The sequence below is a fragment of the Penicillium digitatum genome, chromosome 3 (assembly GCF_016767815.1).
Source record: "Penicillium digitatum chromosome 3, complete sequence".
Classification (NCBI taxonomy): Eukaryota; Fungi; Ascomycota; class Eurotiomycetes; order Eurotiales; family Aspergillaceae; genus Penicillium; species Penicillium digitatum.
This window is the reverse complement of record NC_089386.1, coordinates 773,508-801,114: the sequence shown is the minus strand read 5'-3', so window position 1 is coordinate 801,114 and position 27,607 is coordinate 773,508. Positions and strand designations below refer to the sequence as shown.

At 49.4% G+C, this 27,607-nt stretch overlaps 9 protein-coding genes and 1 non-coding gene across 10 annotated transcripts; 5 read left to right on the top strand and 5 right to left on the bottom strand.

Moving 5' to 3' along the window:
- Nucleotides 1-2,242: 2,242 nt before the first annotated feature.
- On the bottom strand, nucleotides 2,243-3,142 carry Pdw03_7837 (FAD/NAD(P)-binding domain-containing protein; the record flags this gene model as incomplete). Its single annotated transcript, XM_014677496.1, has 2 exons — nucleotides 2,243-2,561; nucleotides 2,619-3,142. 2 exons carry the CDS (start codon nucleotides 3,140-3,142, stop codon nucleotides 2,243-2,245), a joined length of 843 nt encoding a protein of 280 aa, XP_014532982.1.
- A 457-nt stretch (nucleotides 3,143-3,599) lies between these two features.
- Nucleotides 3,600-5,135, top strand: Pdw03_7836 (Monooxygenase, FAD-binding; the record flags this gene model as incomplete). The annotated part of the gene is made up of 5 exons (XM_066101778.1): nucleotides 3,600-3,898; nucleotides 3,952-4,118; nucleotides 4,177-4,492; nucleotides 4,553-4,634; nucleotides 4,683-5,135. 5 exons carry the CDS (start codon nucleotides 3,600-3,602, stop codon nucleotides 5,133-5,135), a joined length of 1,317 nt encoding a protein of 438 aa, XP_065956861.1.
- Nucleotides 5,136-6,359: 1,224 nt separating this feature from the next.
- Pdw03_7835 (Drug/metabolite transporter) lies at nucleotides 6,360-7,136 on the bottom strand (the record flags this gene model as incomplete). Its single annotated transcript, XM_014677494.2, has 4 exons — nucleotides 6,360-6,418; nucleotides 6,556-6,691; nucleotides 6,809-6,902; nucleotides 7,027-7,136. 4 exons carry the CDS (start codon nucleotides 7,134-7,136, stop codon nucleotides 6,360-6,362), a joined length of 399 nt encoding a protein of 132 aa, XP_014532980.2.
- Nucleotides 7,137-7,412: 276 nt separating this feature from the next.
- On the bottom strand, nucleotides 7,413-8,564 carry Pdw03_7834 (Pyridoxamine phosphate oxidase, putative; the record flags this gene model as incomplete). Its single annotated transcript, XM_066101777.1, has 2 exons — nucleotides 7,413-8,419; nucleotides 8,510-8,564. The coding sequence occupies 2 exons, from the start codon at nucleotides 8,562-8,564 to the stop codon at nucleotides 7,413-7,415; spliced, it is 1,062 nt and encodes a 353-aa protein (XP_065956860.1).
- Nucleotides 8,565-9,263: 699 nt separating this feature from the next.
- Nucleotides 9,264-13,061, bottom strand: Pdw03_7833 (Pentatricopeptide repeat protein; the record flags this gene model as incomplete). Its single annotated transcript, XM_014677493.1, has 1 exon — nucleotides 9,264-13,061. The coding sequence occupies one exon, from the start codon at nucleotides 13,059-13,061 to the stop codon at nucleotides 9,264-9,266; it is 3,798 nt and encodes a 1,265-aa protein (XP_014532979.1).
- Nucleotides 13,062-17,938: 4,877 nt separating this feature from the next.
- Nucleotides 17,939-19,036, top strand: Pdw03_7832 (ER glycosyl hydrolase; the record flags this gene model as incomplete). The annotated part of the gene is made up of 4 exons (XM_066101776.1): nucleotides 17,939-17,964; nucleotides 18,291-18,377; nucleotides 18,435-18,660; nucleotides 18,716-19,036. 4 exons carry the CDS (start codon nucleotides 17,939-17,941, stop codon nucleotides 19,034-19,036), a joined length of 660 nt encoding a protein of 219 aa, XP_065956859.1.
- A 2,967-nt stretch (nucleotides 19,037-22,003) lies between these two features.
- On the top strand, nucleotides 22,004-23,179 carry Pdw03_7831 (S-adenosyl-methionine-sterol-C-methyltransferase; the record flags this gene model as incomplete). The annotated part of the gene is made up of 1 exon (XM_014677492.1): nucleotides 22,004-23,179. The coding sequence occupies one exon, from the start codon at nucleotides 22,004-22,006 to the stop codon at nucleotides 23,177-23,179; it is 1,176 nt and encodes a 391-aa protein (XP_014532978.1).
- Nucleotides 23,180-23,617: 438 nt separating this feature from the next.
- Nucleotides 23,618-23,689, bottom strand: Pdw03_tRNA102. Its single transcript has one exon. It is a non-coding gene; the product is annotated as a tRNA-Gln (tRNA).
- Nucleotides 23,690-24,027: 338 nt separating this feature from the next.
- Pdw03_7830 (Phosphomevalonate kinase) lies at nucleotides 24,028-25,551 on the top strand (the record flags this gene model as incomplete). The annotated part of the gene is made up of 2 exons (XM_014677491.1): nucleotides 24,028-24,371; nucleotides 24,444-25,551. The coding sequence occupies 2 exons, from the start codon at nucleotides 24,028-24,030 to the stop codon at nucleotides 25,549-25,551; spliced, it is 1,452 nt and encodes a 483-aa protein (XP_014532977.1).
- Nucleotides 25,552-26,136: 585 nt separating this feature from the next.
- Pdw03_7829 (Oxidoreductase, short chain dehydrogenase/reductase family) lies at nucleotides 26,137-27,448 on the top strand (the record flags this gene model as incomplete). The annotated part of the gene is made up of 2 exons (XM_014677490.1): nucleotides 26,137-26,313; nucleotides 26,378-27,448. 2 exons carry the CDS (start codon nucleotides 26,137-26,139, stop codon nucleotides 27,446-27,448), a joined length of 1,248 nt encoding a protein of 415 aa, XP_014532976.1.
- Between the last annotated feature and the right edge of the window lie 159 nt (nucleotides 27,449-27,607).

Below are 27,607 nucleotides of genomic sequence, written 5' to 3'. Positions count from 1 at the left end.
ATGAAGCGTATCCTGCCAGAGGTAAATCACGGAAATTTGCTCTTCCTCTTCTCCCTCTTCTCCCTCTTTGTCAAGTCTCGCGGGTTTCGATATCATCGTCACTCCCGAGCCTGGCCAGATAAAGGTCTACAATGACGCCAAACTAGTAGAGATGGCCGAGGAGTACTGACTGGCATTGCAGTCTGAGCCGCAGCCTGGCTATGAACTTGTGCTGCGACGATCAGCGCAGGTGCATAGCATTCCCCCCGAGTGAACCCCTTTTTTTTTTCGGGGATGAACAGGATCGGAGAGGATACTTGCTTGAGGCAATTCGGAATGAACGCCCTGAGCAAGATTCTAGAATTATCTAGATCGTCCCCCTAACATGGCCAGAGACCTCCGTTAGTGACCAGCTCAACACGATCGACGAAGCCTCGAAAGTCACTATTTTTGGTGATCGCGATGTCAACCCAGGAAGGGGATTCTCATTGAAAAAAAAAGACTATCCTTGCCCACGGCAGAGAAATGAACCTATGGTCGGCCCGACGTGTTTTGAACTCGATGTACGGCAACATTCATCTCTTTCCCTATCAGAGATGATCGGAAAGACCAGATTCAATCCCAGGCCAACCTCGATCCATTCTAACCTGATATTTTCACACAGTCTACCACGACAGTTCCTGGTGGGCTAATAACCATCAGGGCCCTCAGGAACAGGAAAAACAAGTCCAGTTGTTTCAGTCGTGTTTTTAGCTTAATAGCCACCAGCAGAGATAGGGGGTGCAATATATTAGATGCAATCGTTTAAGAATTAAACCCAAAAACAAAACAAGTGTACAGAAATATAGTAAAACTTTACTCCGACTCATCTTAGTATAGCTCCGCAAGGGCAACCACTCTCTGTAAAACCAATTGTAAAGACGGGACCCGAGTAGGCGAAGCCCACATCCTTCGGAGCAACAATGCAAAATTGGAACGGACGATATGGTCTCTTAGGGACTCGTTCACGAGTGGGTATTCTGAAATCTTCCGAAAGCTCAAAAAATCGTCAAGTTCCAGTTCACGATGCAGTGTCACACTGTCAATCTGGTACATGCCTCCGCCCAACTTGCGGAAAATGGACTGCCAGCATCCAAGCTCCAGTTGTACAAAAGAGAAAGTCGCACGGCAAAGGGTGCTTTGGATGCTGTAAAGAAAGATCGCCAAAGCAGCCGATGATTGGAATGACATCCGTGAGAATGTCAATTCTTGTAGTTCCGGCAGGCACTCAACCGACGAAATCTGGGCGAGGAAGTAAAGTTGCTTCGCACCTCCAGCTGAAGAGGATCGTCAGATTTCTGAGAGATTTAGCACATTGGATCATTTTCGCCATCCAATCGATAGTCTCGCGCTCGGCATCTAGGAGAGCAAGACTCAGTTCTTTGAGGTTGGCAAAGGCTAGGATCCCAAAAGTGGCGGTAGCAAATTGCGCTCAGTCACCCTTATCCCGATGGGCTCTTTTTCAATAAGTCATTAAATCTACCGAGATAGTTTCCATCGGAATGTTCACAGTAGCTATGGCTTCGAGAACAACACCAGTGGCCTCGTCAAGCGTGATGCCATCGCTGCCGGCAGATGGTGTTGTGTGAACTGAATGGCGCAGCTTAAAGGATCGGCAGTTGGATACCCGATTTGCGTGCTATGTGGGTGTCCATGCTGAAAGGGGAAGTAGGTGACTTGATAAACAAATTAAGTAGTTGGGACAAAGGATATGGGTATAGGACTAGTAGGACGAGAATGAGATAGAGACGGATGAAAGAATAGGGCGAGGAATTGGATCAAGAAGTGAGAGATGGGTGCGAGAAAGAAGGGATGAGAGGAAAGACAGAAGAGAAAAGAAGAGAGAGCGACTTGGAAGAGCAAGAAAGGACAGACGAAATTGAAGCTCCGGTGCTGTTTTAGGAAAAATGTTTATTGACAAAGCCAATATAAAAAGCAGGACATGGATCTCAATGCCCACTAGTCATCAGTCAAACTTCCAAGGCCGCTCCTCTTTTGGTCTATAAGGCATCAGACTCACATGGATTTAAATGTCCAGTTGTATAGTAGCGTTACCAGACTATGAAATAGAACAATAGCACATTATAGCTACTATTGAAAAGGGAGTCAAGATCGAAATCGATGTTACATCAAATCATATTTAGAGCGACATGAGTGAAGGCCTGGATCGTTGGGTAGAGGCGGCAAAGAGAATTAAAGCTAGATGAGCCCAACCATTTCCCCGTTATAATTTGATGCCAACATGATAATACAAAGTGATGAAAGGAAATTGAACGGTCTTTTGCCCACTGTGAAATGTCCAGTTGGAAAGGTCAAGATCTGGCTGGTCCAGCAGTTGCCAGGTTTCTTTTGCAGTGCGGGTTCGGAGACAGGAGATAAGCCCATCAACAAAGATAGTCAGAGGAGCCACAGGTAGAATGAAGGTGAAAAGGAGATGGATCGGCGACTCCCAGTACCAAACAAGGGTTACAAAGAAAGTCCAGAAGAAGACTAGAGGCGAGCATAGACAAGTCCAAAGATCGCGTGATGTGATTTCGAATATGCTAATAGGAATTGAATTAGCTCACAGAACAGACAAAATTGATAGGCTCGCAACTTGCATAAACGCGTCAGCGGTCTCAATTGCACTCTTCAGAATTCCCGCTGCATCTTCATCTCCGAAGTGGTGGAAACAAATATTGAAGACCCGACACTCCTTTTTCGAACTTGCTGCAAATCGAGGAACCGCTCGAGCATCCACCGGGCTCTCAATATACGTGACGTTCTGCTGCTTCTTCGAGATTCGCTCCCACTCTTCAATATGGGGGTAAAGATCGCTCAAAACAAACTGAACAGCGCTCTTGCCCTCGGATTCAAGTTCTTTGTTGAGCTCTGATTCGAGGACTGGCGTAGGTCCACCGGCACCAGCACAGATATCCAGAACTTTGTAGGAGGAAAGATCTTTCAAATGCTCTTGAAACACTGCACATGCCTGTTTGGCGAGGCTTCCATGGCTCCACCCGGGCACTTGAAGATTCCACAGCTGGGTGAGAACCAGTTGTTCGTGCTGGTGAAGCCACGATGGGCACCAGGTTTGATCCCCGATCTCTAAAAGGTGTGATCGAGGCCAAGAGAATAGCTGCATTATGTGTATTTCAAGATACTGACAAGAAGAGTTGTTCAGTGAAAGAATCCGAAATGAGCAGGGAAATCACTCAGTCACGTGCTGTCACACAGACTCTGGGGTCACTTTTCAAAGAAAAATTCAGCGACAGCAGGATATCTTCCGTGGGATTGCTTGATGTCTCCGTAAGGTCGTGTCTCCTTGGATATTACTTGTGGCTGCATCTGGGACAGCCTTGGGTGGTTTCCCCCGAAATCCATCACCTCTTCGGATAAAGCTTTCATTTCCAAGTTGACAAACACATCTTCGGACACGGCTTATGGATATCGTTTCACATGGACTAAACTGGAATTCTATAGGTTCATCGACACATTTTCTGCATCCGAAATGCATGGGTGGTCTGACTCGAAGTCCCCACTAGTCCTAATTTGGAACCCAGCGCAGTCCAGGGCACATCACTTTGACATCAACGGAGATCATGAAGATTATCATTGTCGGAGGAGGTCTAGGTGGCCTAGCCTGTGCAATTGCATGTCGCCGTGAAGGAATTGACGTGGAAATTTTCGAGCGATCCCCCAACGTTCACGAAGTCGGAGCAGGCATCCAAATCCCACCAAATGGCGGTAGGATAATGCGCGACTTTGGCCTTCTTTCCCAAATTCTCGAGCATGGAAGTCAAGTGCAGCAAGTAGACTTTCGAAGGTACAAGGATGGTCGTCTTCTGCGATCAATGCCATTTGGGAATGATATCACGGAGGAATTCGGTGTGCCGTGGATGTAAGTGATTGACCTAACCCTGATCTTTACAAACACTTTTACCCCATCTACAGAATTATTCATCGGATGGACTATCATCGCGTTCTTCTTGATGAAGCAATCCGACTTGGTGCGGTCCTTCAACTCGGGGCAGAAGTAGAGGATATTTACACCGAGCAGCCTGCTGTTCTTCTCGCTGATGGGAGATGTATGTCGGCAGATGTTGTAATTGGTGCTGACGGTAATTTGGTCAATCTTTTGCCATTTATGTGTCTGACTGTCTTAGCTGACAAACAAAGGTCAAATGTCTACGGTCCGAGGGGCTGTTCTTGGATCTCCTCGTTCTCCGGTGCCAACAGGCGACATGGCCTATCGGGCAACATTTTCCCGAGAGCAACTGGAGGCTTTGGGTGATAAAAAAGTAAAAGAACTGTGTCAGAAAATTGGGGTCACAAGCTGGCTGGGACCCGAAAAACACACCATTTTCTACCCCCTCCGTAGTGGAAAGGAGTTCAATCTTGTGCTCATGCGGCCGGATAACCTACCACCAAACTCTCGAAGAGAGCAGGGTGATGTTTATGAGATGCGAGATAGCTATGCCGGCTGGGATGAAACGTGAGGACCACAAAGTATTCGATTCCAATCTCCCAACTAATTTTCTTCTCGCGTTTCTAGATTACAAAAGCTAGTCTCTTGTGTGCCATCGGTATATAAATGGAAACTAACACATCTCTCCGAGCTGGAATCTTGGACCAAGGTACACCATCATGTTTTTCCAATTACGAACTTTCTAACGGGGAGCTAGGGATCTGTTGCTTTACTCGGTGATGCTTGCCACCCCACTCTGCCATATCAGGCACAAGGAGCTGCGATGGCCGTTGAAGACGGAGCAGTCATTGGCAAGCTTCTTGGCCTATTGCAGACCCATTTAATGGACCCTAGAAACTCTGGAAGCGACCCCTCGATATCAACGCGATCCACAGCTCAAGATCTCACGGCCGCTGTGCTAGCACTCTACCAAAAATGCCGGAAAGCACGTACAGCCCGAAATGTTCAAGGAGCAATCATGAATCGAAAGCTTTTCCACATCGCGGATGGGCTTCTGCAAATAATTCGGGATTTACTGTTGGGATATGCAGGAGTCACCCGGAAGAGCGATTGGACTTGGCTGTCTTCATTCCGACAGGGACAAACTCTTGGTCTAGATGTGCTGGAAGACTGTGAAAAGGTCTTTGAAGAGTGGAGATTGGCACTTTGATTGCAAATCCTGTGGTAATAGGTGTCAGCTACATGGATGATTCTGGGTGCTTATCGTCTTAATTTCAACCATTTGCTTTGAAAGGGTTCAAGATGAGTGAATTTTCTTGGTCCATCAGATGGTGTATATCCAATTAATCTCATCTCCATCCCATGTGAACTCCATGAGGGGTATTGGATGGCGCTCCGGGGGGAAAAAGGCTTCTACATGGAGTCGAACATTTTTGGCTGTGTTGAGTCTTTTCTGGGGACTGAAAGGGGTTTCGCTGCCTTGTTGATATGTCAAAAACGAAATAAGTCCAAGTCTCCATGTCCATCTCGAATGTTTCAATGGTTGTGGAGAGTAGGGAACATTTTCGAACAATGCAACAAGTAGAGATGGTGAGAGAAGAGAGATCAGACCAAGGCAGGAGCCTCAACAGCTTCACCTCTCTGTATTTATCTCGCACCATATCAAGTCTTACCTTATCACAAGACACGCTCGGTATTCCCCGGTTCTCTCTCTTCCCTCAGCAGATTATCTATGAAATCTACGACACTATCTACCAACATAGGTAGCACAGCCCCCGGGTCTCCGGTAAGGGAAGATATCATCCGGACCAAGAATTGCCAACTTATGATTCCCTCCAATGGCGATAATATTACACTAGCTCTAACCCTCCATAGGGCTACTCGTATACTACACCCATCACGCTTCCAACCTCTCGGTGCTCTCAAAACGGCGACACAACTCAGAGAATCAATTTCGAATCCCAGCCACGAGGAGAACATCCACTATGTGACATTCATTCAGACACAGCATGCCTTCGAGTCTCCATCAGCCAGCGGGCAATAGACAGGGCTCAACTGTCATTTCGCCATATGACGCATAAAAGCACATAACTAGGATGATCTTAGGGTCTTCCTAGGAATCTAGTATTCTGACAAATCTCCCGTATTTCCAAACAAGGATTGCAATCGACGCTTGCTGCATTGTCCAAAGCTGTCGAGCTCCATCACAAACCCAGCACATACAACTAGCGGCTCTCGTAGTCCACTGTAGATCTCGCAATCTCCGCCGCAAATTCTTACTCGACGAATGGTACACATTATCACTTGTGACATTCAGAAACTCCGCCTTGTCGGAGTATCGGCACAAAGTACTGAATTCTACTTCCGTTTCACTACCACAGCACCGCCAACAATTCTCGCCATCTGGCATCTACAAACACCCACTCTCATCTTCCTACATAGTACCATCAAAGCCAAACCCAATGCTGGAAGCCCATCGAAATATCCAAAAGTCTAGATAAACTATAGCCCAATTATAGATTCAAAAATCTAAGCCCCCTCTCTCATCCCAACCAAAATACACCCAGCACCCATCATTGCAGCACCTAGCCACCAAAGCCCCCCAACAGCCTCCTGAAAAATGATCATACCAAACACCGCCGTCGCCAAGAAGTTTGACGCCGTATTCGTGATGGAGACTTTGACCGTCGAGGGACCGGCTGTTAGCGCGCGTGTAAAGAGTGCCCACATTATAATGTTGCAGAGGACGTTTAGCCCGAGGCAGGCCTGCGGATATAGATGTCAGTCAAACATGTGTATTGTAATAAATGGATTAAAATTCGACACGGACTTGAAATGTATCCGGCATAGTCCAAATACAAAGAAAAGGGAGATTTAACATACACCCCGAGTAAGCATCTCAATTACAGGCGACGAATCCAGACCGAAGAGGTGGGCGAGTGATTGCGCGAAGGCCGTCGTGTGTTCGTCCGTGGTTCTGTGGAACGTTCCAAGGTTAACTTGGTTACACAGATCGTGTAGCTTATAGCTTATATGTGTAGCTTGTATGTACAGCATGGCATTGCTTCGAGCCTTAGTTATAGGGTGGATGATCCACGTACAATTTCGCGAAGACACCGTTCAACGCAGCGAAGGCGCCGCTCGTTATCGCGAGGATGATCCAGGGGGATGTGGAGGATTGAGGGATTGATTGGGGCGTTGAGGTGGACATGGCTGCGGTTAAGATATGTAGACCCGGTGGTTTACCTGACTCTTTAATATAGGATGGTAGACTATTTCCAAGTAGCGCAGGATTCACGGACTAATGTTCTAAAGTGATGTTGAAGGAGTTCGCGTGCCAAGACTGATAGTGATAAATAAGGATAAGATTGGCTGATATGGATGATCGACGCGAAACATCACATACATTGTACAGCTCAAACAGCGATGGTGCAATTGAAATGCTAAGTACAATAACAGTATTTATGCAATGGCTCTAAATTTACCACTATGGCGACAGTCTCTGAACCCGCCACTTAGTACCCTCTCCCTCCCCATTAACACGCACATACCGGAACCGATCATGCAAACGACTCCGCCGTCCCTGCCAGAACTCCACAGACTCCGGCACAAGCCTAACACCACCCCAAAACGGCGGCAGTGGAATATCCTCAACACCCGCAAACCTCTCCTCCATCGCCTTCACCCTCAGCTCCAGCAACGCCCGACCATCCTCAACATCCGTCTGATCAATATCCACAGGAACAGTCTTACCCCCATCAACCGCCTGCAATTTGACTACACTCTTCCGTCTCTGGTTCTCCTCCATCTGCTCCGGCTCCGCAGACCACAAAACCCGACTCTGCCAACTCGCCCATCCCCCAATCCGACTCCCGCGCTCACGCGTCCGCCAATACAACTCACTCTCCTCGCGACTAAGTGGCTCAAGTAAACCCTCAACGCGAACCTGCCGCTCAACAGTCGCCCAGCTGAATGTCAACGCGCCCCATTTATTTCCAGACCCGACGTCGGCAGTGATGGTAGCTTGCTCTGAGCCCGGTTCTGGCATGGCGTCTAGTATATCGGCGTTCTCGCTAAGCCCGAAGACCTGTCCGCCTTTGCCTTCGCGACTCCCCCAGTTGCTGTATACGACCCAACCGCGCTCGTCGAGTTCTTTGAGGTAGACCACGCGCCCGCTGACACGGCCGGATGGTAGCGACGCAGTTGATAGAGTGCATGTTTCTGGGGCGGAGGAGGCTGAAAGCCGGGGATCCCGGAACCAGGTGTTGAATTGGTGGAGTGGGTTTGTGCCGTGAATTTGGGAGATGGTTAGAGGTGGGTTTGTGCCGAATTGGTGGGCGCGTGCGGCGTTGGAGAGGACTTCGGTTTCGGTTATCGAGTCCGGGGTTGAGGTTGAGGTGCGTAGGGCTTCTATTGCGGTTGGGGCGGGGGTTGCTTGGGGTTGCGGTTCTGGGGTTGGCTCGTTGGAGGTTGGTGCAATGTCCCCAGGAGCGACTTGGGGGGATTGGTATGTTAACGTGACGTCTGGGTGGGGGAGCGTTTGGCCAAATCGTTGTGCAGGGATGGTTTGACATGTAAACTTACAGATGAGCTTCTTCGGACGCCGGGGGGCGTCTGTCTGATGTTCGTTTGGATCCATTGTTAGTTTGCGATTGTTGGGTTGGTTGGTTGAGCAGTGTCGAAGTTGGCGGGGTTGGCGGGGAACAGTGCGGAGGAATGAGTCAACGGCTGAACGGCAAGTGAAGTGTAAACGGGCCTGCATTAAGATGGTGGACGGAATACGTGCAATGCCTCAATTGACAGGGATTTGAAGAGATAGAGCTAACCTCCAGGAAGTACAACATACAACATACGTTGCAAGTTCCGGATTAGGAATTCTAGAAAAGAGATGTCTTGGTCTCAGCGGAAACTCCCGAGACGTCATGCCATTCTGTCGGAGAACCACCTTGGAATCTATAAAAGGAAATACACTGGATTACAGAACAGATTTTGACTCATTCACTTTTTTGCATTTTTGGATTTTTGCGTCGATGACGCAGTGGTGGAGTTGAGATGTATCTATGGACCCAAGAAAAATCACAGTGGTATACAGTGCTTCAATGCACGACGCCCTTTTTCATCGCCAAAATAAACGCCGAACCTTCGCTGGATGCCAAAATTTATAAAAAAAAACAAAACCAAACAAATAGATATCTCACCAGGTATATCCAACTGCCGCACTGCAGACGCCGAACTGAATAGATCCCAACACAGGGATCCAGCCCTGGCAGAGAGATTGTAGGGTGCAACACAAATTTTAAAATGGGCATCACCTGGTCACAAATACGGGCAAGGGAATTTATGAAGAGGCAGAAGCTCCACCGATGAGATCGACGATCTTACCGGCCACCGCAGAGGGGTAACCGCGTGACATCATCTCCTGCACGACTGTGGCGGCACTGACTCGATCATCAGCGCCCAAGAACGCACGAGTCATCGCTTCGTAGGTGCTGGGCTCTCGCTTCTGAATGCCGATGCTGTCGTAGATTGCCTTGGCCTTGGACACGTTACCCTCGGCGGCCCAGCCGTGGATCAGAGTGTTGGCAATGTAGGCGGTCATCTCGACCTGGCGTGCGAGCAGGTCCTGGACGACTTCCTCGGTATCGGCGACGCGGTGGTTGGCGACCATGGACTCGAAAAGAGCTTGGTAGAGGCATGGCTGAAGGCGTACACGGCGGTCGGAAACAACGGTGTCGAAGACTTTGCGTGCGCCCGCGAGGTCGTGCAGGACGCAGCCCTTGGCGTGCACTAGCGAGGCGTAGTGCACGGCATCGGGCTGGTGGCCTGCCGCCTTCATGGATTCCAGCACGGCTTCGGCGGCGGCCATGTTCACCGGCTCCAGGGAGGCGTGTGCGTCAATGAGAAGCTTGTAGGTGTGGAGGGTCGGCTGAATGTTGCGGGCCTGCATGCGCTCGTAGTAAGCCAGGACTTTGCTGATGTCACGCTTGGTGTTGAGGAAGTACTGGATCATGGAATTGTAAGGCGCGGGGCGCGGCTTGTAGTTGGGCATGGACTCCATCTCTTCGAACATCTCCTCGGCGAAGCGCTCGTCGCTCACACGGCAGAGAGCATTCACAATGGTTCCGTAGGTGACACTGGTCGGGCGCACGTTATTGGAACGCATCTCGGCGAAGTACGCAAGGCAGTCGTCAATGCGACGAGCCTTGCCCAGCTTGCCAATCAGCGCATTATACAGGAAGGAAGTGGGCTCCACACCTTCAGCGATGGCACGGTGGAAGATCTTGAGAGCCTCGGTAGCCTCGTCGAAGGTCTTGGTAGACTCCTTGAGGGAGGTGATGTACAAGCCGAAAGTGTTAGCCGAGGGTGCAGAACCAAGAGTGAGAAGGTCCTGGTGGTACTGAGCAGCCAACTTGCGGTCGCCAAGGGTGAGACAAGCAGCAACCATGGCATCAAGGATGGAGACCCAGCCGTATTTGACGACGCTAAAGTTCATATCGAGGGGCACATCGGCCCGTGCCATACTATGGATGTCGTGAGCCAGGGTCATGCGACCGGCCTTGGCCGCGGCGGTAATCAGCTTAGCGTAGGTGATGTAGCGCGGGTGACGACCAGTGCGGCGCATGTTGTTCAGACGAGTCAGAGCCTCGTTGAGGTGAGTCTCGATGCGCCCGCTAGTCTTCTCAAGCTCCTCGGCGATGATGGCGGATCCGCGGAAGTCGGTCGCGTGAGCATAAGGATCAAACGATTCGGGGGCCGCAGAGGGGGTGGTGATCGAAGTCTCCGCCATAGAGACGGGGCTTTGGCAATCAGACGAAAGGAACATCCGAGAAGGCGAAACGGAGGTCTGGGAGCTCGCTTCCAGGTAATCTTGCCACTTCTTGACGACATCAGGGCGACTGACAAAGAGTTTGCCAACAGCCTGGTCAACGAGACCAGTGGTGTAAAGGTCCAGAGGAAGGGCAGAAGACAAAGCGACATCAAGCATGTGGGCAAAGCGAACGGGATGAGCGACATCGAACAGCATGGGGCCGCTGCTGATCAGCATGCCAGCCTGGACTTGGAGCGCCAGGTTAAGGTCGGCAGCCTTGAGCTGGGAGATACCGATGGGGCCCAGGTTGGCGACAGCGTGCTCGGCGAGAGGAGACACTAGACCACCGTTCTCTAGCATGGACCACAGCAGAGTCATGGATGATTGAGGGGAGAGAATCGCGGCCGACTGCATGAGGACGCGACCGAAGAGATGAAGTGACTCAGTAATCTGTTCTCTGACGGGGTTGGCGACGGCAGCGTGTTGATCTTGGGTGGTGTTGCGGATACGCTTAAACATATTGCGGGCCTGGTGAAGACCTTCCTCGATATTTCCACTCTTGAGCAGAGCGACCGCATACATAGCGGTCGGCTGGACCAGATCCGGGGTTGCCTGACCCACCGTGTTCAGCATGATCCATAAGGAACGGGCAGCGGAAACATTGCCCCGGCGGACATGAAGGGCCAGTAGCGAAATGGCTGGGTTCTGTCGTACGTCAGGGGCAGTGGGCAGACTATCGTAAGCTTCAGAAGCGGTGGGGAGATCACCCGCGTCGGCTGCAGCAATACAGATGCGGGAGATGGCATGATTCCGAGCTTCATCATGCAACCGATTCTTAGCCTGCTCCAATGCCATGCTATGGTCTCCCATGTTGAGCGAGTGTTGCACTAGTGCATCCTCGACAATCACAGTTTCTACTGCAGACCATCGGTCCTGGCGACCTTCGGTTACCTCATCGAACGACGAACGGATCCGATCAAGGAACTGGGTGGCGCCCTCCTCTTTACCACAGGACAGATAAGCACGGATCAACGCAGCATAGACCTGGCCATCCTGGCGCTGAACGATACTGAAGACGCCGTTGTCATCGGAGACTGCGAGCCCTCGGTACTCATTGTAACATTCCACGGCACTCCTGAGATCACCAGTGGAAGCAAATGCGGTGATCATAGACGGGAAGATAGTTGCATGCGGAGTCATCTTCTGCGATTCCATATGGGCGTAAATTCGGATCATATCCTCCACCTTGCCTTCCTTGGCACAGGCAATGATTAAGTGACGGTACGTCTCGAGCGGGAACACGAGTCGGTTGTGTCGCGCGGTGGCGGTATCAAAGAGCTTGACAGCAATGGACAGAGAAGTATCCTCAGCGAGAAGATCCCGTTCCAATTCACTTGACTGAAGCATGAATTTGCCAGGCTCTTCCATGCCACCGAATCGAACGCGTTCCTGCTCTAATACCTCTTTGGCCTTTATGATGTCGTGAGCCCGGGTGACCAGAAGATGAACCAGAGTCTCATAGGTATCTTCATCGGGAATTACCCTTCGACGAAGCATATCAGAGTAGACATCGAGGGCCTTGGGGATGGCCTGGACTGCATCAGGGTGAAGACGGATGGCAGCGACCAGCAGAGCATTATATGCCACGACAGTCGGAGTGTATCCCTCTCGGAGCAGAGTTTCGAACGCGACGGGGATTTCTGCGAACTTTTTGGATTTGGCCAGTTGCACGATGCGGTCCGACGCAATGTGGTTGGCTTCAGACACCTCCGAAACGACATCCTCAACCATCGGTTCGACACTCGCTTCCACTCCCAGCGCAGCCTCCTCGGCCTGTGCCTGTTCCTCCTGGATCCGAATCTCACGAGCCACGGCCTCCTCCACTTGCGCACTAACATCCTCATTCACGGCAGCCTTGGTAGGATGAGGGGGAGATAGATCGGACGCAGCTCGGTCTTCGTTAACGTTGTCAGCCTCCTCCGTTGGCTTCCAGCCAATACGGCGCCTGAACTCGAACTGAGTCCAATCGCTGTCATCGCCAGTCTGCTGAGCGTTCTGCCATGCGGCGTAATAGGCCGCTAGACCCACATCTCCATTTCCAGATCCTCCCTGGCTTGTCTTGGCGCCAGCGCCGGAGGAACTGGACGCATTGGCGAAAGCATTCTGTAACTGAGTTGTGCGGGAGAATTTGGCAGGCTGAGCAAGCGGGTTAAATGGGGTTGTCGACGCGTAGGACTGCGATGCGGCGACTACGGATTGAGCATAGCCGTGAGTGAAGGCTTTTGTGAAACTCTGGCGTGCGAGGTGGGTGAATGGCTTGAAAACCATTTATCTGATGGGGTAACCTCTTTAGTAGAAAGAGGTGATGCTGGACCCAAGTTAGTGTGCATAATTCATTCTCACGTGCCTGTTTCCATACCTTGCACTCAAGATAATTATCAAAAGTGCAGGTTCATTTGACGACCGTCTGTCGCCAATGAACGCGCAAAATGCAAGATTAAGAGAGTAGTATTAAAAAGGACCTTTTAACAGGGCCCGAAAAAAAAAAAGTTGTGTGAAGGAAAGGAATGTTAGCCCTGAAAAACACGAGCGAGGGGGGCCAACTCATAATATTCCCGACTTCTGGAAGGTGATAGACTCTCACCGTGGACCAGTCGGTTAGGGCCGATCTTCTCCGGAGAATCCTCTAGGCAACTCCGCTTCAATCTACGGCAGCATTTGATTCCTTCGATTTCCCATGTGTTTTGGTGTTAGCGAGGTGTTTGTACTGGTACATTCATGCATTGTATCTGGCATATCAGATCCTCCTTGTAGGCGTGGGGGGAGGGAGGTGTCCCTATCGGTTCTTCTTGAGGATACATCATAGGCAAGTATCCAACACTCTCGTCCGTCCATACTAAGCTGAATACATATGTAGGTCAGGTGGCTCAAAAAGTAAGACTGTGTACCGACACCAATCAGCACCCAGCCATTCCCTTGCAACCTTGGAAAAAGGGGGGCTCCCTGGAAGTGAGTCAAGATTTCCTTCCGGTTCTTTTTCTTTTGTTTTTCCTTTTTTTTTTCGGAACTTCGTCGTCTTCCCCGGTAGCCCGGCCCTTTGGGACCACCGACTGGCCGACGGATTTAACGGACGGCAGAAAAAAAGTATGTAGGCGGTCAAAAGGTAATCTGGCCATTCGATTTGTAACCTGCAAATCCGGAGGGATTTTTCAGTTGTATTCTTAAAGAGGGGGCCTGCGTACCCTGCGCGTTCCCACATGAAATCTCGGATTTGTGATCATTGTCTTCGATTCGATATACTTGACGTCATACCGAGGTGGATTGGCTCCTTGTTTGGGCCTGAAAATGCCCAAAATTGGACTTCTTTTGACTGTTGAGACCTCATCCGGATCTTACCCCCGAGGCCGAGCACTTTTTATAACCACTTCTCCATGAGACTCTGGTCTTTAGTGTGGCTTGGAAGGTACTTGGTTCCTAATGGTGATGTTCCCCGGGGTAACCTTGGTTCTGTTAGACCGATTTTGGGTGATTTTCAGGCTCAAACGACGAGCTAATCTACCTTGTTCTGCATGTTTTTCAGGAGTCTAGAAGTTATTTGTCATGAGGGTCTGGAAAATCTTTGGACGTGGACAGCATATCCATAGATGTAATATTTGGTGGGGCATGTGATGTCTGGAATCATGTGGGATTGATTTATTCGAATGTTTTATATAGAAAGCTTAATGTTGTAGCTATGCCAAACCCCAAGCTGCTCCGTTGTCATTTTGCTATGGCAAAGATTCTTATCGATGCTGACTTCCTGAAAATTGCCTTGGGAATAGTGCTGACGTCCGCTGCAAGGGATTCCACATCCCCTCTCACCAGCGATGCCTGGTCCACTGAAGAATTTAGCCTAGCTAGCTAGCTCCTAGCCGGTGTTGAATTCGCCATCACCACACCCCAAAGTTATTGCGCGACATGTCTAGATATGCCGAAGGACACCCGTAGATTACAGGATGGTATGCACATGCGATGAGTTCCTCCCTATGTGATGTGCGTTTACTTTATAATCTCCCTTAGATAGTCACGTCTGTCTATGAAAACCCGCAATATCAACTCCCGAGGCTAGAACGCGGCTATCGCTAGTGTCATCCATACGTCCGGTCTAGAGGAGCACAATGACATGGCTTTCTGAGATCTAGTCTCGGCTCCGTCCGCAACACCAGGACAGGATACTCTGGTTTTAGAATGATGGAAAGCATGACGACATAGACAGGCCCAGGTTCCTATAAAATGAATTAGCATATCCTCAATGAGTTGCATCTTTACCATTGTCTTGTCTATATTCGGATCTCAGCAATCCCAAGCCATTGGGGTCGACACAAGTGAAAGTTCGAAAGAGTAACGATCAACAATACCTGATTTGTAGTAGATGCTAGTTACAGATTTGTAGAAGTGAGCTGAAAGTGAGGCAGGAGTGAAACAAACTCACAGGAAGGTCAGATACATTGAAAAGTAAGTGTATGCCGGGAATGTGTTAATGGTGTTTTAGCTCGTTGCTTGTTTAAACCCCCCTAGGTATAGTAAACACCTTGGTCTAGCGGTTTGATAGTTTGCAGTGTATTTCATATCCCTCAAACCACTTTCCAGGGTATTTGCCTGCCTTCCGTGTGGCCTGGACCTGGTGTGCCGTTCTGATCGCCGGTCAATCCAGGTGATGACAAATTATTTTTTCTTTGGGATAGTTGCTCTTCAACCACGTGCCATCTTCATGCACCCTCAGGATCTTCGTGCTTTCCGATACCTTCCTCCACCATTGGCCATACTGTGTTATACGTTGTCTCGGTTTTAGTTCGTCAATCTTTATTCTTCAGGGGTTTGGGTGTTGTTTTCGCGCGCCTTTTGGGCTCCTTTGATGTGGATGATCGGTTCGTGGGGGATTTGGGGGCTGTGCCATCTTGACATATAAGACGATTCTACCGCACATATTATATAGCATTTTTGTCAATTGAACACTACTGCCCAGTTAAAAATCAATCTTGCTATTACCTACGAAAAACACCGACATGATGTCAGCGGATCATATGCTAACGCTTTCTCTATTTAAAGGCGCGGCAAGCTAACCTATATACCTAGAAATAGATCAAAGCCATTTTCTACCAACGCTATTAATGATCACCTACCTTAGGCGTAGAGTTAACGTCTAGTTTATTCTCGGTAAATTAAACTGTTTGAGATCGGGGTTGAAGATCACATTGCTGACAACATAAGCTATTCCAGAGACGCCTAAAAACCGATCTTACCGGCTCCGTTAGAAAGCAGAATGCACTTATTTTTGAACAACCTTTGAATGCCGCCCCAAAAGCGCCAGGCTCGGATGTGTTCTAGGCAAACAATAACTCTACTTGCCCTGTGCCAAACTTGCACTTCTAATTCTTGAGCAAACCCGCGGCATTTTCGACAGTTCAGTTCCGCGAACTATGATGCCTACCTGAAGCAACTGGTCAGAAACATGAGAGCCGATGTAGCCAGTAATCTCGGTAACCAGCACGGTCAAGCCCGAAGGTAGAGTGGAAGCTATCGTAAATGTTAGGATTGCACTATACGAAAGTGCGTGCAATGTGTCCAAAGAGGGTTGTAGGGACTGTAAAATAATACAAACGGGAGACTTGTGATTTAACATCTACGAGAAAACGCCCTGACAAAACTAAGTGAAGTGGGTATGAGCCTGTTGCTTTGTTACATCGTTCTTATAGCTTACTACTAGTGGTTCGACTACAGTATATATTTGATTGGAAACACTTGGCTTGAAACTTGTTCTCTCTTGAACATAGGGTGATCGCCAGGCCGAAATGGAGTCTGAACCCGGTGCTTGTGCGCGTTCATGCCATCTCACTTGACCATCCTAGCCATATAGTTCTACATCATACCTACCCTCTGCCAACGAAAGCGAATCGTGTCCCATGTAGTGTTGGTGCAGATACTGTGGTTGGTGTAGGACCAGACTCCTCCTGAGCGACCCGCAGTAGAGAGGCAGTTATCTTGCATCCGAACAAATAGCTGCAAGGAGACGTAGCAAATCTTCTCTCAAGGGCATGCTAGGAAAGTTGACTCACATGGTACCTAGATGGCGTATATCGCGCTAGATAGTGTTCAAACTTAGGAGACACCGAAAATTTGAACCTTTAAGTGGGCTTTTACATATCCAACGACTATCTTCTCAGCTTGGAATACGCTATCTATGGGACCTATCCTAGGAATATTTAGTGACGGTCCTATGATATATAAAGACGACCAAGACCTACAAGTATGATAGCCGGTCGAGTGGTTTGGGGGCCTTAGGGTAGAAGGTAACCTCACCGGCCTGGGGATCAGGATTTGATTTTATCCACGCAACCATCTATGCAGCCTGTTATACACGAGTGAAATTTTCTTCTTCTTCCTCAACATTGGCTTCACTCCAATCAATATCCGTACCCTCTCTATCCTCCGTCCCCCAGATACCCATCAGTTGGTGCTTCCCAGGTAGTACCTTGGAACGCTGCCTTGAACGATTTGAGGTTTAATGTCTAGCCGCTTGCCTGGGGAGATAGCATGATTAGCGCACTGAAGAAGTCCACTAGCCAGTGTTGACAATCTGCCCATCTTTTTTGTGTAGATACATCAAGTATACAATCTCCTCGGGCTCCGAGGAATGAAAGGGTGAGTTTCCAGCATCTAGAGTGTCGTCACCCTCTAATGAGTCTGGCAGTTTTCCCGTTGGCTTCGATGGGGTTTCTACGGATAAGGCCACTGGGGAAACCTTTTCGATAGTCGGCCCAGGATTTGAACAATGCAAGCAACTTGTCCGCTTCCTTTTTCCTTGTCTCCAGTTCGTGCTGTTTAAGTCTATGCTCTTGGTTGATTTGTGAGGTCCAGAGAACCTGGAGCAACAAGTACTGGCCCTCCCTGATGGTAGTTGCAAAGGTAAGGATGGCATCATGGATGGTCGAACCGGAGACGTTGTGCCGAACTAGGAAATCGCTCGACGTTGCCAAACAACTAGCATGACCGTTGGTTTCTTAGTCCTCAGGCCGCAAATCTCGCCCTTCATGCAGACAAGCAAACCGACTTCCCCGTCTCATCTTCCATCTAGTTATCAACCTTGCTGGTCCTTGAATCGCTCTCCTCTTTTTACTGATAATCTAACCAGGTTTAGATCCTCACATGTTGTCGTCAAATTTAAGATGGACGAGGCTCTCACACTGAAGCGGTGTGCTCACCGCCAAACGTTAGCTAGGATTGAGAATAATTAAGCAAACCCCGAGTCAGCATGTTGAATCCTCCGACCTGAAAGCGGCCAGTATCCGCCACCTTCCCTTGTCCCTTAAAGGGGATACCCAGCATCATCCACGCTTCTTCAAACCATACCAAGAAGACCTACCTCTCCCACCGAAGGAGAAAGAGGACAAGCTACTGAAATTTGAACCTGACCCGGATCACATCCTGCGGGATACTCGAGCTATGGAGATATTTCTTACCCGCCACTTTCATGAGCTGACATTGGAGCAAAGACCATGGGTCCTGAAATAAGGTTAGAACTATACAATCACATGTGAATGAGAGCTGGGGATATGCATCGGAGGAGTACTCCCATAACCCTCTATCCTCTGGCGCATATCGAGAGTGTGTTACCTCATACAGCTATCTTGCCTTGTCCTGCCTGCTGACTGTTGATGATAGAATTCGAGATTACAGATTTGGCCAACTGCTAGAGAGTATAGTTTTCCATTGGTATGCTGTGTCAGTAGCCGATTATCTAGCGGGAAACTACCCACATTTCAAGGTCATGTTGGAAAGTGATGCGAACGGGGATGATCGACTGCTTCGTGGAGAAATCATGACCATCACCGATATCATGACTACTCGTCTGAGGTCCAAGTCGCTGGGCTCGCATATTGTTGCCCCGGTAAGACAACCTCCCATGGTGGATTGTAAGTGATGTACTAATCTTGTTCCAGTAGTTGCTGGTCCTGTCTCTCATGGGTCCTCGTCATGTTCGCGTACAGGAGGCTGATCTTGGCGGAGAGATCCTTAATATGTGCGCTTCTAGGTTGTACGATTTTATGCAAAAGAACACCGATGTCACGCAATTGCTGACGCGGTATTGGATCGGCGACACATGCGGCCAGACTATGGAAGTCTCTTTGATAGGTGGGGCATTTGGTTTAGGATACTGCAGTGTTGTCTTGTCTGGAAATAGAAATGCAGCTCTTGGAATGTATGATGAGGAATTTACCATCTCATGGACGAGCGTCGTTCAGGAAACGACGTTTGAAACTTGACTTTTAATGGAGAATGTGGGATAAAATGCTGCTTTGACCTGTCCAGTCTCTCGTGGTTCTTTCTGTCATCCTCTTTATCCTCTCTATTAAGCAATTCCTCGATTTTCCTCAGAGCTTAATGGACGACATTGAGCCCATGGGCAGAACACATCGTATGTTCCTGGCTTGTCAGCTCCTCCAGCTCCCATGACAAAGAGCGTGTCTTCTACAAATACATTCTTCGCCCACTTTGAAAGTTTCGCCTTGAGTGGACCACGGCGCAAGTAATTTTGTGACGCCGCGCAAACTGTCGGGAAACTAGCCCAACCCTTTCTCGGTGATTGTTTTCGTCCCCGCACTGAGGATGACACTCTTTAATGGGTCCACGCGCAGAGCAAAATTATCCAGCTTGTGAAATCGGTCGCAGACCACGTCAAAGGCCTCGCTGACTCTGCGTGCTGTCCGGATATTAAGGAGCATCGCGCTTCTAGTTGACAATGCTGGGGGAAAACCTGCTGCGGCAACACCAGCGATCAGGTCAACTCAGCGTTCCACAGGGCGCCAGCATCATCTGCATTTCATGAAAAGGAGCCGCGTTTTCGGTCGAATCTTCAAAGTTGTCCTTTCCAGATTCTAGCTGGCAGGACAGGTCCTCATTCCCTGGACTTTGGGGAGGCCATTTCTGCTAGCAAACGGCTTTCTGGTGCTTTGCGGGGCAAATTTAGAGAGGGGCTCTCTAAAGATGTGGGTTAAACTAGCGACCTCTGGGGAAGACCCTTAGATATATAGCCTTACCTAGTTAGGAAGAAGGCTTAGCCAATCAGGAAGCAGATGACTGTTTTATACTACTTTCACTCCGTACAGCGCTGTCTTATCTGGTAGGACCCTTCATTTCATGATATTTCTGCGACGGCCCCATTCGAATGGGAGATTTAGGATTCTCAGGGGCTGTGGTCTCTCTGTGATGATTTTTGAATTTCGGGTCTAAACGAGCAATTCAACGATTCTTCCCAATCTCTCAGCCTCATCAAGCATACTACATAGAAACCTAAAGTGTGCCAGCAGCTTAAGTACGGTCATATCCTAAAAAGATCCCCTGCCGTAGCCTTTCTTTTTCTCAACAAGCCCCGGATCTCCAATTTTGTTGCTGGTATTGAACGAGTGATAATATCCACCATGATAAATAGATCTAAAAAATCGTATGATTCTTGAGGAGGAATGAAGAAAGGACACATCCAGCAATTGATGATATTGAAAGGTGTGTTGATGGAATGACTTCATACATTACCACACTATTAATAGGCAGTCACGCAACATTTACAGCGCTTCACGTCGAAACAAAAGTCCATCACATATGGAGCTTCACCCAGAACTGCTTTGACTGATATCTTACCTCGCAAGTTGGCCGGCGACAAAGTTGAAAAACGGCAACGGCATTCTGATTATGAGTCTGCGATAGTCTACCAACTACGTAGAGGGACTCTCTGCCTAGGTAATCGACAGTAAGTCACAATCATCATCCCAGGAAGTGGTAGGGTGATAAAGACTCCTCTCGTCAGAGACCACTGTTTGGTTTTTCTTCTGCATCAATCATACTATGTACTATGCAAGCCACTTCCTCTTTCATCCTAGCGGCACAGCAAGAGTGGGCGAATTACTCTTTTGGCCGAAAAAGGCAGTTCCGGGCCCAAAGGAAATTCACGGGCAGCCACAATGTGATTTTTTAATTCAGAAAGCTGATATGCTTGCTGGATCTCTACGCTGGATCGAGATGTAAAGCTTTCAACTGCTCACCTTTCGAAAAGAGTTTGATTTGATTCGGTTTTTCCCCCCACTTGGTACTTGCATCTGTTGGTATAGAGTATTTTGTGATCCACTAGCCATGCACGGCTTGAACTATGATTTGAGAAAAATTTGAGAAAAATTAGAAGAGATGTTCATTGTGACTCACACGTTCTAATGCGCTTCCCTTATGCTACCACGGCTCTACATAAAAATTGCCCAACCTCTTAATAAATTTCGGCTGCGCCGGAGATAGAAGCAATGCCAAGTGTTCTTCATAGGAACATGATACTCTATCTGGGTACCGTGGCCCGGGCAATACGGGAATACGGGAATCAGGGTCTTTTGAACTCGGAGCTTGGATTTCTGCCCCGACGATCTATGTGGGTCTCCAATATCAAGTCCCTCATATCTTGTTCCATCACATTCATAGTTCGCAAGGCTTAATTCCTTTTTGCTTTTGACTTTTTGATCCTGAAAAAAATTAGCCTCTCCAAGATTGAATATCCTGAGAGGTTCTGGAACACTTCAGACGTTGTATAATGTTACGGGGGAAAGTTCCGGGACCACGGCTTTTATATTTTGTTGACACAGGGGTCAACATGTATTCCGTGCGATTATCTTGATAACCCGATTTTATATCCAGATACCTTACCTACGTAGAATACAGTATTCACGCTACAAAAGTGGGCCTAGGTCGCCATTCCAATGACGATGCTCATTCCCTTCCAGGGCCCGCGTCATCCGCGCCTGGACATCCTCGTCGTTGCATACTCCGTACTCCGTATAACCGCCTCCTATCTTCTCCGCCACAGCTAGATCTCAAATTCGGAGATAGAACGGATGACCCTAGACGAGGATGGATTGGGAAATATGATTCTTGGTTGTCCAAATGAAATATATCATTCTTCGAGTCTCTGCCGTCTGAAACGGATCAACCCATTATTGCCGGGATAACCGGTAAGAGCTTCCACGTCTGGTGACGAAATCCACAAAGTGGCTACGGACCAGACATCTGTCTTGGCGAATGATTTTTCGTGTTGATCCTGGACAAAGGAATTCACTGTAGTGCTTATAAATCGTGCCATATCCCCGACAGGGCTGAGGCCGCTGGTTAATACGCATTCCCCTTTCCTCCGCCTAGGCAACTATACCTAATACATCTAAATTTTATACGGTCAATAGCTTGTACAAAGCTCTTCTAGTATGACACAAACAATCTTGGAGACACCACACCACCCCGGGCGCAGTGGACGAGGTTCGGAGAGTGATGGTTCATTAGATGAGATCGCGCAGGAGAAGCAGAATGCGCTGGCGGCAACACTCCGCCATCATGGAAAGGACCTCGACAATTCGGCATCCCCGAAGCGGTGGAAGAGTTTCTGGACGGCTTTCCGACACTTGGCGCACTTGACCCCGAAACAGGTTGACGATTTCATGGCGTCATATGTCATCTATAACCTGGACTGGTCCGACGAAAAACAAATGACCGAATCGCTGGGCCCCAACTACCAACAGAAAGTCGGCGATTGCTTGAAGTCCTATTACGGAGTCCTGAACCACCTGTGCGCACTGGGCGATGTCGAAAAAATGTACATCCCACCATGGATGAACCCCAAATCCAGCGTGCTGGAGAACCAGATACTATACGAGCGGTCAATTGCACAAGACATCGGCCTGGAGCCCGGAATGACGGTGCTGGATCTTGGATGCGGCCGCGGGCGGGTCGCCGCTCACATGGCGCAACACACCGGCGCCCAGGTAACGGGCCTTAATATCGACCCGAACCAGGTCGAGCAGGCGACGACCTTCAACACGGAACGCGGACTCCAGAATAACTTCGTCACGCAAGATTTCAATGACCTTCCTCTCCCCTTCGACGACGAGAGCTTCGACGCGTTCTACCAGATTCAAGCACTGAGTCTGTGCCAGGATCTACCCGCCCTGTTCCGCGAGGTCTTCCGTGTCGTCAAACCCGGTTCAAAGATCTCCCTGTTGGACTGGATCAGCTTGCCGGCTTACGACGCTAGTAATCCGGAACATGCGGAACTCATGCGCCGCGTCAAGCCGCTCATCGGTGCTGTCGGTACACCCACGCAGGAACATCTCGAGGCGGCGTTGAGGGGGGCCGGGTTTGAGGTGGTGCGGTCGGAGAATGCTAGTATCGATGGTCTCCAGGCCCCACTCATCGATACCGTCGATGGGTATTTCCGCACCCTCCGCCAGGCGATCCTTGCACTCGTCAAGGTGCATGTGCTGCCAAAACACTTCAAGACTTTGATAAACCGTCTTTGTTTAGATGGTCAGGCTTTTGTTAAGATGGACCGCATGCGTCTGGCTACGACGAGCTATCGTATTATCGCCCAGAAGCCCAAGGCTTAGACTTGGATCACGGGTTCTCGGCAGCACTCGAGGTGTGAGGAAGTGGGATGGAATCGAGAACCTCCAGAGCACACCCCCTTTCCACCTCGACGCCAATATCGCCTCTCACAAATCGGATTGGACATCTCGACACACATACCCTGTACATTTACAATCAACGGATTAAAAGGTTGTCGGATTTGACACATTAGGGAGTTTCAGTTGTTCTTTTTTAATTTTCTTGGTCTATGTTTACAGTGGTTTCTTAAGCAATGCGTTTCATGCAGGGAATTGAATCTACATTCACAACACATAGTATGTTCAAAGATATCTTGTTCCAAGTAAAATCAATTTTTAGAAGCTTAATGAGTAAAAAGAACAGGCAAACCAAAAAAAAAGGGTGAAATGAGAGCACATTTAACCTATGAATCCGAAAAAAAAGCGAAAGGGAAAAAAGAAAGGTCCTGCCCGGGATCGAACCGGGATTGCTGGTATCAGAAACCAGAGTGATGACCATTACACTACAGAACCCATTGAATGAAAGATCAGCATCATTTTAGTTACACAAGACCACTTTCCACTTTCCGGAAACACCTGGCTCTCCAGCAACATCCTCACTAGTCCCTATTAGGAGAATTCCATACACCCCTGCACCCCTCTAGAATCAGAGATATGTTCAATTTTCCTTTGAGCTGCATCTGCATGGCAGCGTAAGCCCAGCATAAATTATCTGCACCATTCCAATCTGATCTTTCTCTCCCAACCACCCCGTGACCGCGGAGCAGTCCCTCCATAACCCCCCAAACGCCCCGTAGATCTCGGCTTTTTTTTCCTCCACAACAGCCGTATCTCCAATCTATCAGTCCTCCATGTCTCCTTTACCGTCTTCCGTCACGGCACTGTCTGCGCCGGGAAAAGTGCTTTTAACCGGTGGCTATCTTGTTCTAGACCGCGGCTACACGGGCACCGTATTTGCGCTCGACGCCCGCATCCATGTGATTGTTCAACAACTGAGGAGGGGTCACCGCCGCGGGACATCAGGATCTGGGCCCATTGTTGGCGCCGAGGCACTGGCTAACTTGGGTGCCGAGGACCAGGACGAGCAGGACACCATTGTTGTGCGTTCCCCGCAATTTGTTGATGCGGTGTGGGAATATGGTGTGCAGCGATGTGGGAATGGTGGGGGTGTCAAGGTTATCCAGAAGGGAGATGGGTATGCTTGGCTATTGCTCTCTCTTTACGCGAAAAAAAAATGGTTGATTGACTTTACTTTGCTTCTCTTTAGACCCCGCAACCCCTTTGTCGAGACCTCTCTCAGCTATGCATTGACTTACATCAGTTACGTTGCTGACTCTAAGGACTTCGGGTCCCTGTCGGTCACCATCATGGCTGATAGCGACTACTACTCGGAAACCGCTACCTCCAAAGGCCCAGCGTCGCAGGGGCGTGGTGGGCGCTTTGTCAATTTCGGTGTTCCTCTTTTCGAAGCCCACAAGACAGGATTGGGCTCTTCGGCTGCTTTGGTTACTGCGCTTGTCTCTGCCTTGGTCATTCACCGCACCATGCAGCCGGAGGACCTCGGTGCTGGTCGGGATAAACTCCACAACCTCGCTCAAGCGGCCCACTGCGCAGCGCAGGGTAAGGTCGGATCTGGATTCGACGTTGCTAGCGCTGTATACGGTTCATGCCTCTACCGACGTTTCTCGCCGTCAATCCTGGAGTCTCTCGGCGATGTAGGCTCGGCTGGGTTTGAGGAGCGCCTGTTCCCCATCGTGGAGGATTCTGATCCCGAGCACCCATGGGACACCGAGTGTGTTGACTTTGGCATGCAGCTCCCCCGTGGGATGCAGCTAGTTCTGTGCGACGTGGACTGTGGTTCGCAGACACCCTCGATGGTCAAGAAGGTTCTCGAATGGCGAAATAATAACCGCAAGGAAGCAGATATTCTCTGGGGTAGCCTCCAAAACAACAACGAGCGATTGCGTCAAGAGCTCAAGCGCCAGGCTCAACATCCCGATGCCAATCCTGGAGGCGACTTTACTGATATTCGTACCCTTATTCAGCGAACACGCCAGCATATTCGCACATTGACCCGCCGGACGGGCGTCCCCATTGAACCGAGTGTACAGACCGAGCTGCTAGACAGTGTTTCAGAGGTCGAAGGTGTCATTGGTGGCGTCGTCCCGGGGGCTGGAGGATATGATGCCATCGCGCTCCTGATCCAGGATGACCCCGCTGTCATTGCACGTCTGAAAGATCATCTTGCGAACTGGACAAGCAGAATCGAAGATGCCTTTGGAGGCCAAATCGGCAATGTGCGACTGCTAGGCGTGCAGCACGGATCCGAAGGTGCGAAAAATGAAATGCTGGAGCAATACGCCGGTTGGGTCTAGGTTACCCTCTGGTTTTAAGCCAAGGCAACCGGTGTCCCAGCCCACCATGACTTATCATAGATGCTAACCGGCCCTTTAATAAATTACATTCTTAGATTGATAGGAGATAGACTGAGAATTCGAGTAAACAAACCACTCTATCGTGAGGACTACGTGTAAATTCACGGTTCCTCATAGTCGGCCCCAACAGTACTCAATGGTGGGAAATGTAAGGTTAGCACCACAATGTTGTTGAGCAACTTAATACAATATAGCGTACGGAGGATAGATTAATCACATCAATTCAGATCATGTGATCGAGCTTTAGTCTGTATTTTTAGCAAGCCCCCTTATATTATTGCGATTTGAAGTGTTGACCTACTACGCGCCTAACATAAGAGATAGAACTATAAAAGGCGTCCCTGTCCTGTAAATTGAACATGAGCATTTGGAGAGTGCTGAGTCAGAGATTTGTTAATCAAGAGAGGTCAAGACTCGGGGATCAAGTGCTCTTGATAAGATAAGCGGAGGTGGACGTGTACATTGGAGAAATCCCCTTGGACACACCTGTCCTTTCTCTTCCCATCTTTACATCCCTATTTAAATATGCCCATCCCCATCATTGCCCAGGCTATCCGGGATGGCATTTCGTCCATCCCGTATGCCTGGACATTCATCCGCATAGCTCCATGGGTGCTAATCTTCGCGGCACTGAAATACTATTTCGAAGGAGCCCGCAACCGCTCCGAGCGCATGATGCGATCCAAAGTGGTAATGGTGACGGTACGACACTTCTCTCTCGCCGTACAACCAATTTCCCAAGCTAACAAAAAATCAAAACCATTAGGGTGGAACCTCCGGGATAGGCGCAGAAGTAGCCCGGGAGCTCGCAATTCGCGGCGCTCAAGTTATCCTCCTTACCCGCCAACCACCCTCCGATCTCTACCTCTCCGAATACATCGACGATCTGCGCGCTAGCACCAAAAACCCTCTAATCTACGCCGAACAGGTTGATCTCTCCTCCCTTCACTCAATCCGCACCTTCGCTACAAAATGGATCGACAACATCCCACCCCGCCGACTAGACTGCGTAATCCTCGCCGGCGGCACATCCGAGCCCTCCTCGCCTCGCAATCTAACAACAGATGGCATTGACCCAGAATGGCAAATCAACTACCTGGCAAACTTCCACCTCCTCAGCATCCTCAGTCCGGCGCTCCGCGCACAGCCCGCACACCGCGACGTGCGCATTGTCTTCGCAACGTGCGCGAGCTACATCAGCGGCAAATTCAGTGATTTGGACTCCGTGGCGCGCGGCAAGCAAATGGTGGTAAAGAAGCGCACGAAGACTTCTCCGCCGCTGTACGCGCGGCCCAAAGGCGTTTACGCGCTCAGCAAGCTGGCTTTGAATATCTTTGCGCACTCGTTCCAGCGGCATTTGAATGCTTATGAGCGGCCGGATGGTCTGCCGCCTTCTACGCGGGTGATCGTTGTTGATCCTGGATTCACGCGGACTCCGGGGATGCGGCGGTGGTTGAGTGGTGGGTCACTGTGGGGTCTTGCGTTGTACTTGCTCACGTGGCCTATTTGGTGGCTGTTGTTTAAGTCGCCTGCGCAGGGTGCGCAGAGTATTCTGTATGCGGTTATGGAGCAGCAGTATGGACGGAGTGGGGGTGGATGGTTGATTAAGGAGTGTCGGCAAATGGACTTTGCGCGGGCGGACGTGGGGAATGACGAAGTGGGGAAGAAGCTTTGGGAGTTTAGTGAAAAGATGATTGAGGAGGCGGAGAAAGAGAGTGCTGTTCTGAGGGCTTTGGAGAAGAAGGAGGCTGAGGTTGAGAAGGCGAAGAAGGAGGTGGCTGAGAAGAAGGGGAAGAAGACTGAAGGATCGAGGAGGAGTCGGAAGGCTCAGAAATAAGTGAAGGTATGTGCATACCTGTTGTGTAGGTAAATAGTATGATACGATTACATAGATCGAGTTGCTAGCTCTTCTCTGCCGCGATAAAAGAGAATAAGCTCATATTTAAAAGACCTAGCATCCATTTTTTTTTTTTTAAAAAAAATAAGGAAATTCGTT